The 17,164-nt window shown below is 42.2% G+C and overlaps 1 protein-coding gene across 17 annotated transcripts in view; it reads right to left on the reverse strand.

Moving 5' to 3' along the window:
* LDLRAD3 (low density lipoprotein receptor class A domain containing 3) overlaps window positions 1-17,164 on the reverse strand; it is a 272,380-nt gene that overhangs the window by 21,439 nt on the left and 233,777 nt on the right. For 9 of the 17 annotated variants that reach the window (XR_011969230.1, XM_072619131.1, XM_072619130.1 and 6 more), the window contains one exon: window positions 15,877-15,987. The exons of the other annotated variants lie outside the window; for them this stretch is intronic. Coding sequence is in view for 8 of the 9 variants with exons in the window: in XM_072619131.1 (XP_072475232.1) it covers window positions 15,877-15,987 (111 nt within the window). In the remaining variant the exon portion in view is untranslated. The remainder of the gene's footprint in view (window positions 1-15,876; window positions 15,988-17,164) is intronic. 17 annotated transcript variants of the gene reach the window in all.

Raw genomic sequence — 17,164 nt, forward strand, 5'->3', positions numbered from 1 at the left:
TGAACTGGTTCTTTAAGGCAGAAAAGGGGGCTCCTTAATAGAAATTAGTATCACACATGAATTGATGGAAGGAAACAGAGAGCTAAAAGGCCAATAGCCTCCATCATTCTTTCTGCCCTATAATACTTTGAGCCTTCAATGGACTTTTATCGATTGTGTCTTCAGTAGATATATTTACTAGGTAATACGACAAGTGTTTGAAAGACAAATTATTAGAATAAAAAAGGGATCAATGAACCTTACAAACCAATGTATGAGGCACAAAGCCAGGGAGAAAATATATTTCTGTTGGCACCAATTGATCTTGCGGAATCTGCTCATCCCAACAGGAAGGTGATCAACCGCCACGTTTTATAAGAGGCCACAAAAACACATGCTCACAAGCAAAGACATTGGAAGGGGTGACATTTTCTTTAAGTCACAGAATGAAACCCCAATCAAAGGGCAGGCTTTAAACCCATTTCCCCTCTGGCCTGCAAAGTCTTTGTGGCAGATGGAAGCTTTTCTGCAATGATGTTCTCAGGTTACCTAGAGCACATGCCATGTAGAAAACATGCTTGGAATGTGCTGGCTAAGGAAGAGTTCTATTAATATTTCTTACCATAGATGCTTTCTTTGACTGCAAGGTGAAGATTATACAATTAAATGCTTACTGGACACTCAATGAACTGCATGGCCAATTGGTGCCTGGTCTGATAATAAGACTCGGCAAGTTACAACGCAATCAATGCTTTATTGAACCTGCAGCATCAGCAGCCCAGGGTGGGGACACTGCTAACTTAAGCATGATTCAGGCAGAAAAATATCAGCTCTTAAGGCTGCTATAATAATGCTCAAAGTGTCAGCTAATCTTAAAAGTTAGCTAGAGAGAAAAGGCTAGCGTTCACTGACCAGGCTGAGTTAGTACGATGGAGTCACCCAGGGGTTGAGACAAGTAGGCAAAAACCATTTACTGACCTTGTTTCTATTTAATCCAAGTCAAACCCCTTTGCATATTCCAGTTCTTATAGATTATTTTGTATTATTTGTTGTTGTTGAGTCTTTTCAGTTGTGTCCAACTCTTCCCCTTGTTTTGTTTTGTCTTTTTTTTTGGCAAAGATACTGGAGCAGTTGGCCATTTCCTTCTCCAGTTCATTTTACAGATGAGGAAACTGAGGCAAACAGGGTGAAGAGACTTGCCCAGGGTCACATAGATAATAACTGTCTGAGGCCAGATTTGAACTCATGAAGATGTCTTCCTGTTTCAAAGTCCAGTGCTCTATGCACTATGGCACCGTCTAGCTGCCCTATTTTGTATTATCCCATAGTCCAGTGACAACCACTTCCTTGTTGTTCCTCACATAAGATATTCTATCTCCTGATATGTTCACTGGTTGCTCTCATGACTGCAATGCTCTCCCTATGGTTTTCCACCTGGCTTTTCAGGATTTCTTCAAGTCTCAGCTAAAATTTCACCTTGTGCAAGAAACCTTTCCCAGTCTTTCTTAAGGTGTCTGCCTTCACTCAGAGATAATCTCCAGTTAATGGTGTATCTGTCCTATTTGTCCACAGTTGAGCATATGTTGCCCTCACCATTATATTGTAAATTCCTGGAGGTCAGTGACTGCTTTCATCTTTCTTTGTATCCCTAGTGCTTAGCACAATGCTTGGAACCTAGTAGGTGCTTGATAAATGTTGGTTGATTTGAATTGACTTGTCTAGGGATTCAAAGATAAAAGTGGATGTCATTCTAAGAGATGAAGGTGAGGAGACAGAGCCCTCCTAGCACAGGAGACATCTTTTTCCAAAGCATGAGGGGGAAAACAGAATGTAATCTATGAGGAGCAGCAAATGGGCCACTTCTTTGGAAATGTAGAGCGTGAGAAAGGGAGCCGAACGAAACCCGCCCCAGAGAGGAAAGCTCCAGCCTCTAATGAGCAGCAGACCTGAGCACGTCACACATGAGATGAGAAAACCTCCAATTTCTCAGCAAAAAAAAATGGCCAACTGGTGTCGGCCCAGGTTTGCGATGCTCTTGTATCCCGGGGTCCCCAGATCTCTAAGCCATGTCGGCCTGGGTGACTCTTCCATATTTATGACCCTGGGAAGGAAGACTTTATCACACAGCTTCCTGTTCTCTGAGACGAGGTCTGGAGCTTCAACAGAATGTGCTGTAGGGTCTCCGGAGCTGGAGGTCACTGAACCTGTCTGTTCAATTACAGATGAGGAGGTGTTGGGGTCCAGGGGGAGGGGGAGCAGGAGGAGGCTTGGTGCCTGCCCAGCTACCTGTGCTGTTCTCTATAGAGGAAATAACCACAAACCACCCTCAGGGCAGCTTTAGAGTCTGTGTATGGCTGTCAAAAATTCTCGAGACACAGGGCACAAAGGCCACAGAGTTCTGGGAGGGATTTTAAACATTAATGAAGCCAGCGTTAAAAGAACCAAATCATGAAAAGAAAGCCCTGTTTCACAAGGGCCAAGATACCGGAGCTGCTCTCCAGGAAGAAGATGATACGACTGAAACGCAGGGCAGAGGAAAAACACTGGGAGGACAGAGGCAAGAGCATGAGTTGGCTCTGAAATCATCCTGAAGCTTTGGGTCACCAGGTGTAATGCGGAGTGGAGGCGGCCAAACAAACAATCTATCAACAGACTTTTCCTAAAGCCCAACACTGTGCTAAGTGCTAGAGATGCAAAGAAGAAAGCAAAAATAATTCTTGCCCTCAAGGAACTTTCATTGTAATAGGGGGGATTATATACATGGACACTCAAGGAACGAGGTAGCTATTAGGTTCAGAATCAGGACTCATTTTCATGAGTTCAAATCCCACCTCAGATACTTATTAGCTATGTGACCCTGGACAAGTCACTTAACCCTGTTTGCCTTAGTTTCTTTATCTGTAAAATGAGCTGGAGAAGGAAATGACAAACTACTCCACTATCTCTGCCAAGCAACCCCAAATAGGGTCACAAAGAATAGGACACAAGTGAAACAACTGAACAAATTATGTACAGAGTAGATGGAAGACAGGTTAGAGGAAAGGCAGTAGCAGCTTGAAGGGTGGCAGGAAGACAGGAGATGAGAAATACCTCCTGCAGAAGGTGGTATCTAAGCTGAGTTCTGAAGGGAGCCGAGGAAAGTAGGAGGTGGTGGGGAAGAGGGAAGACATTCCAGAGCATGAGGGACAGGACACATGTACCTGGTCTTATAGACCCTCACTGCAGACGGCTGCTGTCCATCTTACAAAGGCTTAGTTATTTGCTGAAAAGAAGTCTCACAACACAATTATTCACAGTATCTCTTTTTGCAGGAGCAAATAACTGGAAGGTGAGAGACCACTGACTAGGGGGAATGACTGAATCATAGTGACATATGAATGTAAGGAAATATTAGTGTGATGCAGGAGATGATGCAGTCAAAGAATTCAGGAAAACTAGAGACAGCTTGCTGTCCACCTTACAGCTCTATGAAAAGAATTTGCTACAGCACTTCTGCTCAGGTGCACTAAGTGAACGTACAATAATGGGGATAAAGGAATACGTGGCTAATTATATTTTCTCTTTACTTTAGAGGAGAAAAAGTCATGATCGGTCATGATTACAAAATCCCCTTGTGGTCTGCAAAGCGCCTCTCTAACGGGAACTGTTTGAAAGGGTCTTGTTTGATGGTAGATTGATATCTACCAGGCATGGAAATTCAAAGAAGCTCATTGCAGCCTGATAGAATGACAGATTCTGAATGACAGAACAGTTTCTGCTGTCCTTAAGTGGGATGAGTTGTTGTGGGAGGAAGGGAATTCCTCATTCATTGGGGATGTTGTAGAAGCCAGGAGGGTTCTTATTCAGTGGTGAGTGGAACTAGCTGACCTCTGAGGTCCTTCCCTACTCTAACAATTGTGTTCTTAGCCCTTTACTGAAATATGAGCATCTCTGGGAAGAGAAAATGAAAACAGCATTTTTAACACAGCCCTTTCCCTTGGTTTAGCAAGCAGTGTGGAGTAGTGTTCTTGAACGAGGTGTCAGAGAGATCTAGGCTCAAATTCTGTCTCAGATATTTACTTACTAGATATACTGGGCAAGAAATATGACCTCTCTGAACGTCAGTTTCTTCATCATCGCAACAACACCAAGTTTATAGAGTCACCGTGAGGATCTAATGGCTTCTTTCAAGTCTCAGCTCAAATCTCACCCTTTGAAGGAAGCCTTTCTCAATTCTTCTCTCTCGGTGATTTCCTCTTTCTCCTGCATATTGTTTGTACCTAGGTGTCTCTCTGGGCAGGGACTGTCTTTGCCTTTTATTGCGTCACCAGCACTTAGCACAGTGCCTGGCAAACAGTAGGCACTTAATGAATGAATGAATGAATGAAATAACATGTCAAATGCTTTGTGAACCTTAAGGACTATGCAAATTTCAATTATTATTATTAGTTTATAATATTATTATCACCACTAGTACTACTGTGTAGCTATAAACTCTATAACCTTGAGTGCATCACAAAATTTCTTAGTCTCAGATCCTTACGTTTAAAATGGGGCTAATCACGCCTCCTAGGGCTATTTTGAAGCTCAGAAAATGTAGACGCTTTGCAAACCTCAAAGCATCCCATGAGTGCCAGTGTGTGTTGTTATGACTGCTGTCACTGCTGCTGTGAATAGACCGAGTTCTCCACGGCAGAACTCAGCCAGCAGCTCACAGTGCCACCAATGGCACGACGGTGGGTCCTGGGCTCTAGCGCAGAGGACCTAGGTTAAAGCTCACTCTCTGACATTTACATGCTCAGTGTTATGATATCTCTGGGCCTCAGTCCAATCTGTAAAATTGGGGGGTTCTACTAGAGGATGCTTAAAGCCCTCTCAAGCAATAATCAATAATCCCACTCTTCTTGGGAATCGAAAAGACTTCAGCCTTTGGATTCTCAGCATTAAACAAATTCTGGGGCACCACATAGAGATGCCCCAGTATAACAGCAGATACAACAGTACTTCTAGTCTAACCTCTCTTTATTCATTTCCCCAGAAATGGGAAGGCTGGGGGAGGGAGAACAGGAAATACAATTACGGGGGCACTCAGGTTTCTACCATAGGAAGAAATAGAATAAAAAGCTTCCTTTGGTCATATCGATTACAGCCTGAAGTCTGTGGTAAGCACAGCCTTGGAGTCTAGGGAGCTCAGGGCAAAACAGGAGGCAGGAATCGCTTTCTATGTGCTGAGGAAACACTGAGGATTTTGTTGTATCTCCCTGGTCCCCAATTTATATGAAAAACTAGCTTTGTTTTTAACTGTTATAGACCAGCTTAAGGAGAGCGAGTGATTTCAGTTCCATGATTTAGGAATGAGATGAGTTACACATATGCTTGACCAGCGGAAGGTGTGGACTGATCCCAGGCAGGGCAGACCAGAGAAACCAAGTCATTTATTCTCTTTTACACACATTTCGTTCCATCCAAATGAGCTGACTTGCTGTTCTCCTGAATCAGCACTTCCATGCTTTTGCAAAGGTGAGGCCCCATGCCTGGAGTGCGCTTCCTTTTCCTGAAGCTCTGTTCCTAGCTGTCTTCTCATCTTCCTTGGCAAATAAGATAAAGTACATAAAGTTTTTGAGCTAAAGCAGCCTGCAGGGAACCATATCCTGTGAATGACTGAAAAAGTTTAAGGAGGCCACCAGCAGAGTGTGCGGAAGGAGCTGCTGATATCAAGCAGAGTTGCATGTTGAAGACTCAACTGACCCAGATCTGGGGAGCAGATCAATTTGCATTAGCCTTGTTCTATCCTGTCTCTGGACTGTTCTCCCTGGTCACTCCTGGAAAAGGGATCATCTCCTCCATGGACACTCTCCTACTGTCAATTCCACAGATATTCATGGGAATTGGAAAAGCTGGCGCATCAGCCAATATGCCCATCCCATGGCTCTATCAGTCATCTTCAAAGCTGGAGGGTGGCCTTTGACAACCCATGGGAGTTCTATAATCTCCCCACACTCAGCCTAGGTGGCAGACTAGTGTGACCACCTTTCCTTTCAACCTAGTTTTGAGTTCCTTGTGTTTCTCACTGATAAGGAGTCTTTGGAGAGTGTCTGATGTGAATCTGGGCCAGCATGGAATGTTGGTGCATTCTCCAGACTGTCCTCTTTCCCATGCTCCGAATCCCAAGGCCCTCCAGTAAATCAGTCAATGAATGAGAATGTATTAGGCACATACTATATTACAGGAACTGTGCTAGTTAGCCAATAGCAATACAAGAAAAAATTGAAACAGTTCCTGTCCTCAAGGAGCTAACATTTTCTCTTGAGAGAAAACAGGTATATGGGAAAAGCAGCATTTCTTCTTGTGTTTAGGCTAGACAATGATACTTGCCCAAACTGTAAGACCAATGATTGCTACTGTCTTGGAAAATGGCACTAGGCATTGCCCATACGTTCTCTCATTAGATCCCCATAGTGATCCAGTGAGGTAGGCATGACTGTTATCTCCATTCTAGAGATGAGGAAACTGGAATAGAGAGGTTATGTTTCTTGCTCAGGGTCACACAGAGAGATAGTGTCTGGATTTGAATGCAGGTCTTCCTGACTCCAAGACCAGTGTGCTCAGAAACATAATCAGCAATTGCCCACTCCATATTCTCCTGGATTACCAGCTTTGGGCACTTTACTGAGAGTTCTTAAGAGATCAGAACAAGAGGCACCCAGTAAGCTAAGCCAGCTAAAAGTTTAATTAAATACAATTGCTAGTTTTGCTTCCCTTTCTCAAACAGCCTCATGCATATTCATCACCATAATTATTGTAGTAAAAAAACCCCAACAACCCTACCCTACAACTCATTATTTCACAATCTTCAGCTTCTACATGCCTGGAATTTTGCATAATTACCACTGAAATTAATTGCAAGTTAGTTAATTTCGTACTTTGTCCTTTCAAACTTAATTGGAAATTAATTTTAAAAAAATAACACAACACAACCAAAGAGCCCAAGTCATTGTGGAGGGGATGGCAGACCAGACTGTGGTTTGCATGAAAATGCTGGTTAATTGCTTGTGGAGGGAGCACACTGAGATCTGCAGTACAGGACCAATCCCACTACACAGACAGTGGCGATATTTCTCTACTAAGCAACCAACAATAAAGATTTCTAATCAGTATTAAGTAGCCATGACGATCACCTTGACACCTGGCTTCCTGCTTCACATTAGTTGTTGACCTTCCCCTATTAGGTTCTCAAATCGATCACACAAGGCATCCTTGTCATCATCCCACCTATCCTCCACCTTCCAAAACTTCCACAAATGTCCGTTTAGGACCTGGCTTCAATCCACCTTCCTGTCTGCTTCTTTCCCTGCCCCTGTAAAAAAGAAAGTTACTTGTCTTCCCCTCCACTACTGATGAGCTAACATTAAGCTATTTTAATCTCAGTATTTCTGCGCACAGATCAGATAATGGTACTTTCCTGTTCAACCACCTTCACTGGCTCCCTATGGCCTCCAGGATAAAACACAGACATCTCATCTTGGTCTTTAAAGGTCTCTATAATGCAGCTTCCTAATCTAATTTTTCTGACTTATTTCATATCGCTTACCTCAAAATCTTGTACATGAGAGTATAGTGTATAAAGCACTGTACATTAGACTATTCCCTATATTTGAAATTATTTTCCATTTTCATGTTCTTGCATAAGCTCTATCAGGGACACCTCCTCTCCTATGCCAACAATAAATTTTCTACATGACTCTTTTCTCTCAGAATTATTTTTCTTTAAGTTTCATGACAGCTCCCACGTCACCCATGATGTCTTCCCTAATTCTACAGTTGTTAATACCCTAGCCATCATCAAATTATCTTGTCTGTATTCATCAGAATGTATACTGCTGTCAAGTAGCAGAACATAAGTCCTCTGAGGGCAGGGACTGTCTTCATTCTTGTATCCCCAGTACCTAGCAAGCAATTTAATAAATGTCTATTGGATTGAAATGGCCCCAAGAAGAGATGTCAGACTAGAGACCCTGTGCTTTTTCAAAACACCAGGCTTACACCAGATTAAAATGTAATGGGGAAATGTTTCACAAAATCAATAAAAATACAACACAGATAATGTTACTTTGTTGTTTTCTAAGTCCATATGCTGCCAGCAGGGATCTGTTTCTGTTTCAAATTTTTTCCCACAGTATCATCTTGCAAAAGTTCTGTCAATTGCTTGGTTTTTTTGTTTTGTTTTGCTTGTTTTTAACTGATCTCCTCTTGAATGGCCTGACCCAGTCACTCCATGCCGTTGGTTTTCTATCTCTGTCGTCTGACATTTGAATCACAGAATCTCAGAGTTGGAAGGGTCATTGGGGTCCATCTAGTCCTACCTGTGTCTGAATAAAAAATCCTCCTACAAGATACCCAACAAGAGAAGATGAGGAAGTGAGTCCATTCTAGGCACTGTGGATAACTTCCGTAAAGGTGGGAGATGTAGTTTTGGGTTCAAGGGCTAGCAATTTGGCTGGAACAAAAACTGCATGAAGGACAGTGATGGGTGCGATAAGTTTGAAAAGATAGACTGGAATCAGATTGTGGAAGACTTTTGTTTTCAGATAGAGGAAGAGAGTATTGTATCCTAGAGGCAATAGGGAGCCACTGAAGACTCTTTGACTTGACTGTTTCACTTGATACTATTATCTGAATACTAGTGTTGTGTATGTGTGTGTGTGTGTGTGTGTGTGTGTGTGTGTGTGTGTGTATGTATGTATGTGCAGAGGAGATAAGAGACCGAGACAGGGAGATAGAGAATGAAGAAACAGAGAGGAAAGGGACAGAAGAAGAGATGAGAAAGCAGGGGAGTCATGATGAGAACTGTGCTTTAGGAATAGAAATTTGGTAGCTGTATGGAGTATGGGTTAGAGAGGAGACTTTTGGAAAGCAGGCAGGAGGCTCTTAGGAGTTTTATACTGTTACCATGTATACTAATTACTGGCACAATAGCATTAATGCTAGGAGGCTGGTAGTAGCCCAGGCAAAAAGTGACAAGGGTCAGATGATGAGGGTAGTTTTATGGGGGCAATGAAAGGGACATTGAAAAAAAGGCTTTGGTAAGACTTGGCAAGACTGGGTAGGGAGGATGAGGGAAAGAAAAGAGTGAAGGATAACTCTGAGGATGTGGATTTAGGAGGCTGGGATAATATTGGCATCCTCGACAGAACTAGGTTTAGAGGAGGAGAAAGGAATGGATGATTCTGTGTGGATATGTTGAGTCTGAGATGCTGATGAGACATGGCTTGAGATGTTCAATAGGCAGCAGGCAATGTAGGACTGGATTTAGGAGATAGATGAGAGTTAGGTGTACAGATTTGGGAATTATTGGCATTGAACTCATAACTAAACCCAGAGGTGGTGGGAAGGTCTCCAAGAAAGAGCTCAGAAGGAAAAGAAGAAAGGATAGAACAAGAGAACAGTAAAGGCCTGGGCCCTAAGGGACACCCATGCAAAGGTCAAAAAGGACCATGATGGTCCAGCAAAGGTGACTGAAAGGGAATGGTCAGATGGGGAGGAGGACCCCCAAAGTGCAGAGTCACAGAAGCCAAGGGGAAAAGATCTTCAGGAGGAAGGCGAGACCAATGCCAACAATGCCTATAAAGAATGAAGCTTGAAAAGGACCATTATATCGAACAGTTAAGAAATCAGTGGTAGTCTTGGAGGAAAAAAATCTTAGTAGAGCGATGGGGTCAAGAACCAGGCTGCAAGGGGTGGAAAAATGAGGGGGTGGTAAGAAAGGGAAGTCAGTGATTAGAGATGGTTTTTTTCTGGGAGCTTGGCCATAAAAAGGGATGAGCTATAGGACAACAGCATGAGGGGAGAGCAGGGTCAAGTGAAAGGTTCTGAAGAATGAGGTAGATCTAAGCATGTTTCTAGGTCACAGAGAAGATGCTATTGGGGAAAAGTGATATAAGATGAGAGAGGAGGGAATGATCATAAAAATGTCTTCTTTAAAGCTGCCCTCAGTGACCAAGACTTCAGGAGATGTGGGAAGAGAAAATGCCCTTCAGTTGCCTCAAGAGAACCAGGAGGTCTTTTCTGCTTAACTGGGCACCTCTGGAGTGCAGGGTGACCAAGTATCAGAAGTATTGGGAGAAGGATGTAGAGAGGCAGGTATATATCAACAGAGGAGATTTGTCCCAAAGGGACCTTGAACTCTGACCACAAACACAAATGACAATTTTGGAGCTAAGTCTTCTAATAGTAATACTTGGAAATCGCTTCTATATCTTGCAATGCAGAATAAGTCACGGGGACTATGGTGGCACTCAGATATGGCCCGATTGCCCTAGAGTGACTACCCATGACTGCACTGGCATTATGAACAAATGAAAGACCCAGGATCTTTGGGAAGAGTGATTCTTCCTAAAGATCATCATGTTCTACAATAAGAAAAAGAAGCGTAAGAAGCTTGTGGAAAGGTTATCAAAGGGACATTTTACAGACGACTTTTTCTCCTAATTTTTCTGCCCACCAGAAGATTATATGTCTATGCCATAAGTCTAAAATCCTAGACTGTTTGATTTGATACCGCTCTCTGAATTTAGCTGTGTGTGTGTGTGCGTGTGTAGAGGAGATAGGAGACTGAGACAAAGAGGCAGAGAGGCAAGAGAGAGAGAAGAAGGGATGAGAGAGACAGAGATAGAGGGGAGGAGGATGACGAACAGGGCAAGGAGGGGGAGGATACATGGGATCCAAGCTTTAGAACTGGAAGAGACCTCAGAGGTCATTCTAACCCAATCTCCAAATTTTACAAATGAAGAAACTGATCCCTGAAAGATGATATGCCTCGTCCAATGTCAGACAAGCAGTAAGTGGCAGAATTGCCTCTTGTAATGGATTATATCATGTACATAAGGAGCTCTGCAAACTTTAAAGGGCCAAGTAAACATCAGTTATTTTATTATAATTACGCATCCTGTTTTTCCCTGGAGTTTGGAAAGATACCATCTTGAGACAAATCTCTGTCATTCTATGTTTATTCTTTTATATTTCAGGTTCTGCATACTGCTGCAGATAGAGAAGGGAGAAACAGAGAGGAGAGAGACAGAGAAGAGAAGAGAAGAGGGAGGAGACACAAAAGGATAAAAGGTAGTGAATGAAAGGATGAGGTTTTGTAAAAAATAACTGAACAAAAGGTGCGGGGTATAAGCTCCTCTACCACAGGATCACTGAAGGCATTTTCAGGAGCCCTTCAGGAACAGACAGGATGATGGGATGACCCCAACCTGTTCCCACATGATTTTGATTTTGTCCATCAGGTCTCTATATTTTGAAAGCTTTTCATTCCATATGGTTTGGAGATTATAATTATTAAGGGTGAGTTTAGATACATCACTTCTCTGGGTTTCAGTTTACTTCTCTATAAAATGGGAGCATTAGATTGGATAGTCTCGAAGGCCCCTTCCAGCCCTAAATCTATGAACTTTATGAACACTGGAGGTTAAATTGGGGTAATTATAAGCAATGGTTCAGTCTGCAATAATATTTCTATTCCTGTACATTTTATTTCTTGAACTCTCAGGCATATTTTAGAGCTTATGTTAGCAGGAAGGAGATTTATCACTTTTGCTTATGAAAGATATTGCCACTATACTGACCGAGAGGCAATGGGATGTAGAGGAGAGTGAGCTGAGTTGGTCTCTTAACCAAGAAGATCCAGGTTTAAGTCTTACCTCTGACACCCATCAGCTGTGTGACCCTGGGCAAGTCTTTAAGACTACACAGACGGTGGTGAGATATTTTGGTAAAGAAAGTTCCCTTTGCCAATGAAATCACAAGGCTAGTCTCTATCCCTTTTGCCACCAATAACTTGGAAAAGATAAAAGGTTTCCCTAATTGACCAATTAATTGGAGGATAATTTTCACCGGGAACCTCCTTGAGCTTAAGGGAAGTATACCCAGCTCTTCTAGGCAGATGGGAAGCCATCACTGGGGTTAATAAAAAGAAAACAAGTCAAAAGCCAAGCACAAATCACAGGAGTAATTTGAATGAAACCTTGTTAGAAGTGGGATTATCATCTCCTTGCTAATAAAACAAGCTAAAGACAGTCACATTTGCTTGGTCTCAGTGGAAAAGAGGGCAAAGGGAGTCAAAAGTCCATGAACAAACCTTGACTATTTAATGGATTACTGTGGGCCTGGCTAAGAAGGTTGGTCTGAAAGTTTTTCACATGACCAGAAATCCAATGGGCAAACTCCAACATGCCTGCTCCAACCTAGGTTAATGAAGGAGATACACACACATTCACACTTGCTTTTTTTTTTTCCAGAGGATCACAGAGTGTGCACAGAATACCGATGAGTTGAGGCTGCACTGAATTAAATATTTGCTATGGTGAAACAGACCCTATTTTAAAGCGTGCAAAAATAATTACTCCTGCACAACTGGTCCAGGCAGCAATGTGCAAAAGCAAGCTGTGTTAACTGCTGATGGAGTCACAAAAGCAAGAGAAAACACCTCCAAACCCACAACTTTTAAAATTTCAATTTACTTAGGGGGTTTGAAGGGCAAGGCTAGGTCAAGTGTTCTGCCTTTCTAGCTCATGCCAGGAACATAAATAACTTGATGACATGGAAACAGCAGTAGATAGGGAAATGCACTTGTAAAGCATTGAGTCCCACCTGACCGAGGGGAGGGGAAAGGCAATGAGGTTAGGAATACAGCCCACAAGCTGATAGGTAAATACAAAGTAATTTCAAGGGGATGACAATAATTAAGGGAGGGATCTAGAAAGGCCTTATAGAGAATGTGATACCTGAGTATTACTCGGGAGAAAGCTAGGAGTCTGAGAGGAAGCTGGCTTGGTAGAGAAAGTGCTTGGGGGAGGGTTTTCAGCAAGGTCCTGAATGTAGCACTGAGTGATGGAATGAGTAGATTAAGCAGAATATAGAAGGGAGAGTAAAATGGCAGGTGTGAGAGATTCTCTTGGAAGACCAGCTTGGTTGAATGGTGGAGAGGGGGCTATGATGAGTGATGAGAGATGAAGGGAAGGCAATATTTCAATCCCTCTAATGAGGAGAGGGCCTTAAACATCACGTTCATCAGCAGGAGAGAGAAGCAATAAAAAGGGTTTAAAGGAAGACTTTTGGCAACTGTGTGTAGGATGAATTGGGGCAAGGTGAGACTATGGGTAGGGTGCCCAGGTAAGAATCTGTCACAACAGTCTTGCTGCAAAGTGGGGAAGACTTAGGTTAAGTTTGATGCTTCAAAATTGCATAAAAAAAAAGTTTTTCTGATAAAGGTCTCATTTTTCAAATATATATATATATGTACATATATATGTGGAACTGAGTCAAATTTATAAAAATGATTATTTATGAGAGTCATTCCACGGTTGATAAATGGTCATAGGATATGAACAGGCACTTTTCAGAGGAAGAAATTGAGGCTATCTATAGTCATATAAAAAATTCTAAATCACTATTGATCAGGGAAATGCAAATTGAAACAACTCTAAGGTACCACCTCACCTCTATCAGATTGGCTAATATGACAGAAAAGGAAATGACAAATGCTGGAGGGGAATTGGAACAGAGATACTAATGCACCATTGGTGGAGTTGTGAACTGATCTAACCATTCTGGAGAGTAATTTCGAATTGTGCCCCAAAGGGTATAAAACTGTGCATACCCTTTGACCCAGCAATACCACTTCTAGGTCTGCATTCCGAAGAAATCAAAGAAAAAGGATGAGGGCCTATGTGCATAAAAATATTTATGGCAGCTGTTTTTGTGGTGGCAAAGAGTTGGAAACTGAGGGGATGCCCATTAATTGGGGAATGGTTGAACAAGTTGCAGTATATGAATGTAATGGGACACTACTGTGCTATAAGAAATGATGAACAGGCAGACTTCAGAAAACCCTGGGAAGATTTACATGAACTGATGCAAAGCAAAGTGGGCAGAACCAGGAGAACACTGTATACACAGCAACAGCAACATTGTACGAAGGGCAGCTGAGAGTGACTTAGCTGTTTTCAGCAATACAATGATCCAAGACAATTCCAATGGACTCATGATGAAAACTACTCTCTGCTCCCACAGAAAGAACTTCTGGAGTCTGAAATGTAGATTGAAGCATTTAAAAAAAAACCCCCAAACCTTTATTCTTTTTTTTTTTTTTTGGTCTGTGTTTTCTCTTGTAACATGGCTAGGGTGGAAATGTCTTTCATGACTGTACAAGTATAATCAATATCAAATTGCTTGCCTTCTCAAGGAGGGGTGAGGGTAGGAAGGGAAAGAATTTGGAACTCAAAATTTTAAAAAATAAATCTTAAAAACTTATGAGAAAAAAACACAAAAATAAATCTTATAAAAGAGGCAGGAATCAATTAAGAAGCAGGTAGCTGGAAAGAGCACTGGACTTATAGTTAGGAAGACCTGAGTTCAAATCCAGCCTCCTAGCTGTATGACCTTGGGCAAGTCATTTAAGTTCTGACTGCCTCAAGTTTCTCAACTGTAAAAGGGGGGGTAAAAATAGCACCTAGCTCCCAGGGTTCTTGTGAGGATAAAGTAAAATAATAAAGAGCTTTGCAAACCTTAAAGAATGACAAGTATTATATAATGTATATAAGGTGCTATTATTCATCAACAAGCACTCATTAGGTGCCTGTTCTGTTGCAGGCACTGTGTGATAAGTACTGGGCATAGGAAGACGAAATGAAAGAATCCCTGCTCACCTTTCTGCTGAGAAAGAGGTGAGTTTCAGCATCTGTTCGGCAGGACCAATACTGGTCAGTACCGTCAATCTGAATCTGGTGGCCTTTTTTCATTTACATTAATGGAGGCACTGTGTATCTCATTCTCTGAGTTCTAACTTCCTTTTTTATCCAGTCATGTAAGTCTTCTCAGGTTTCTCTGAATTCCTCATTGACACTTCTTACAGCACAAAAGGATCCCATTCTATCCATGTATCACACTTTCTTCAGTCATTCCTCAACTGATGGACCCTCATTTTCTTTCTAATTTTGCTACCCTTCCCAAATACTGCTATTTTGTTAACTATGCAGGCTTTATTTTCTATTTCTGTCCACTTTGGGGGTGGGGGTAGGGTGGTCTGTGCCCCACAGTAAGATCGCTGAGTCCAAAGGGCATGGATAATTTAATGATTTTTTTCCATAGTTCTAAATTAGTAAATGTTTACATGAGTAAATGTTGAATTGGACTAAGTGTATAAAAGGTTTTTGCTCAGGGCTGTACCTATGAACTACTGTGCGAGGGAAGAAAGGACTCAAACTCTGCCTAGGGCCAAGGCTAAGGGGCAATGGAGACATCTTCAGCTGAGATAGAGAGAGTAAGGTGCCATTCTGAAGGGTGCAAGACTTAAGATCCCCAATGCTGCAGGCTATTGGGGGGAGATGCAGTTAGGGAAGAGAGGGGTTCACCTCTACTATAACATCTGCTAGCTTCCTACTTTAATCAGTTTTTCTAAGCAGGTACTGAGGTATGATGTTCCTAGATTACTGAAATATTGCAAGTGCTGCCAGAGGCCACTAAGTGCTGCACCCTGCAGCACTGTCCCAATTGCCCTACCCTGGTCTTGCCCCCTGCTTTTTAGCTTGATCCCCTGGGTAGCTCTTTGGGCTGTTAAAGCTTGGCTTTGTCACTGAGGAATGCTTCTGCCCAGGCCACCCTGCGATTTCTCTCCTGTTCAGTGTAGATACTACCAATTACCGTTCATCTATACTATCTCCAGGGGTATTGGAATGATGAATCACAGAACGCACGTGCCAGGTTTTGAGTTAGCAGAGAAAGGTGCTACATGCAACACTCCAAGACTATTTCTGGAAAACGTGCTGTATGAGATAGGACAATGAGGGCACCAGCTCCTGTTCTCCTCACAGATTTTTTACATGGCTTAGCTTTCAAAATGGGCCAGTCCTGACTTACCTTTCTTCTTTCTGTTGATGGTGGCAGGATGGAAATGCAGTAGAATGAGTGTTAGGTTTGGAGTTAAAATGAGTCCTAGCTGTGCCACTAACTGTGCCCCAGTGTCCTCATCTGTAAAAATGAAGATGTTGCACTCTAAGGTCTCTTGTAGCTGTAAATCTAGGATGCTCTGGCCAAACATGGCAGGATATCAAGTATGCATGTTAGCTTACTTCCTAAAATTAATAAACTGCTTGAAGAATTAAATTGAATAAATTTAGAATTAAATAATTATACGCATAAAGGATATAATTGAATTGAATATGTATTTAGCACAGTGACTGACACAGAGTAGATGTTTAATAAATGCTGGCTTACGTGTAGTTTTAAATATTTTTTCCCCCTCCTGGAACACCAATTTAAAGAAGACGTATTGTCATTACGCCAACTGTTCCTCCCGAGTTACTTTGCAAAGAAAAATAGATAATGAAGATAGTAATAATGACAATTATATCAATGGCTGATGTTTACATAGCACTTTAAGGTTTTCAGAGACGATCTAGTATAGGGAATACAATATTGGATTTAGAGTGAAGAAGGCCTGGCTTCCAATCCCAGCTCTGCCACTTACTAGCTGTGCGACCCTGGGAAAGTTCCATAACCTCTCTGGGCCACAGGTGACTCCCTAGAACCTACCTGGGAAGCCACAGATCTGGGCTGGTGGAGTGAGGTCCCCAGGCTAAAAAAGGATCATCAAAAGATAGAATTTGGAAGAATCCCAATTCTGACCTCTGGGATCACAGACTTCAAACATTAAAGGTCATCTAGTCTAATGCCCTCATTTTAAGGAAGAGGAAATGGAGGTCTAGAGAGAGAAAGGACTTGTCCAAGATAACTCAAGAAGTATGTCACAGCCCCTGGATTTGACCCATTCAAAATCCTGACTCTAAATCCAGCACCACTGTATAACGGCACTTCCCATTTGATCCACAGAGGAACCCTTGCAGGTCAGTGCTATAGGCAGTTATTTCCATTTCAAAGAAGAGGAGAAATTAGGTGACTTGCTCAGGGTCACACAGCTAATAAATTTGAAAGTGGAACTAAACTGAGGTCTCTCTTGCCTCCAGACCTAACGTTATCATGCTTCCTCTTGCTGGAGAAGTAGATCTGGATATGAAGTTAGGAAAACCTGAGTTTAAATCCAGCCTCAGAAACTTGCTAGCTGCGTGACCTTGGGTAAGTCCCTTAACTGCTGTCTGCCTCAGTTTCCTTGTCTGTAAAATGGGGATAATAATAGCACCCACCTCTT

This window comes from Notamacropus eugenii, chromosome 6, assembly GCF_028372415.1.
Source record: "Notamacropus eugenii isolate mMacEug1 chromosome 6, mMacEug1.pri_v2, whole genome shotgun sequence".
Taxonomy (NCBI): Eukaryota; Metazoa; Chordata; class Mammalia; order Diprotodontia; family Macropodidae; genus Notamacropus; species Notamacropus eugenii.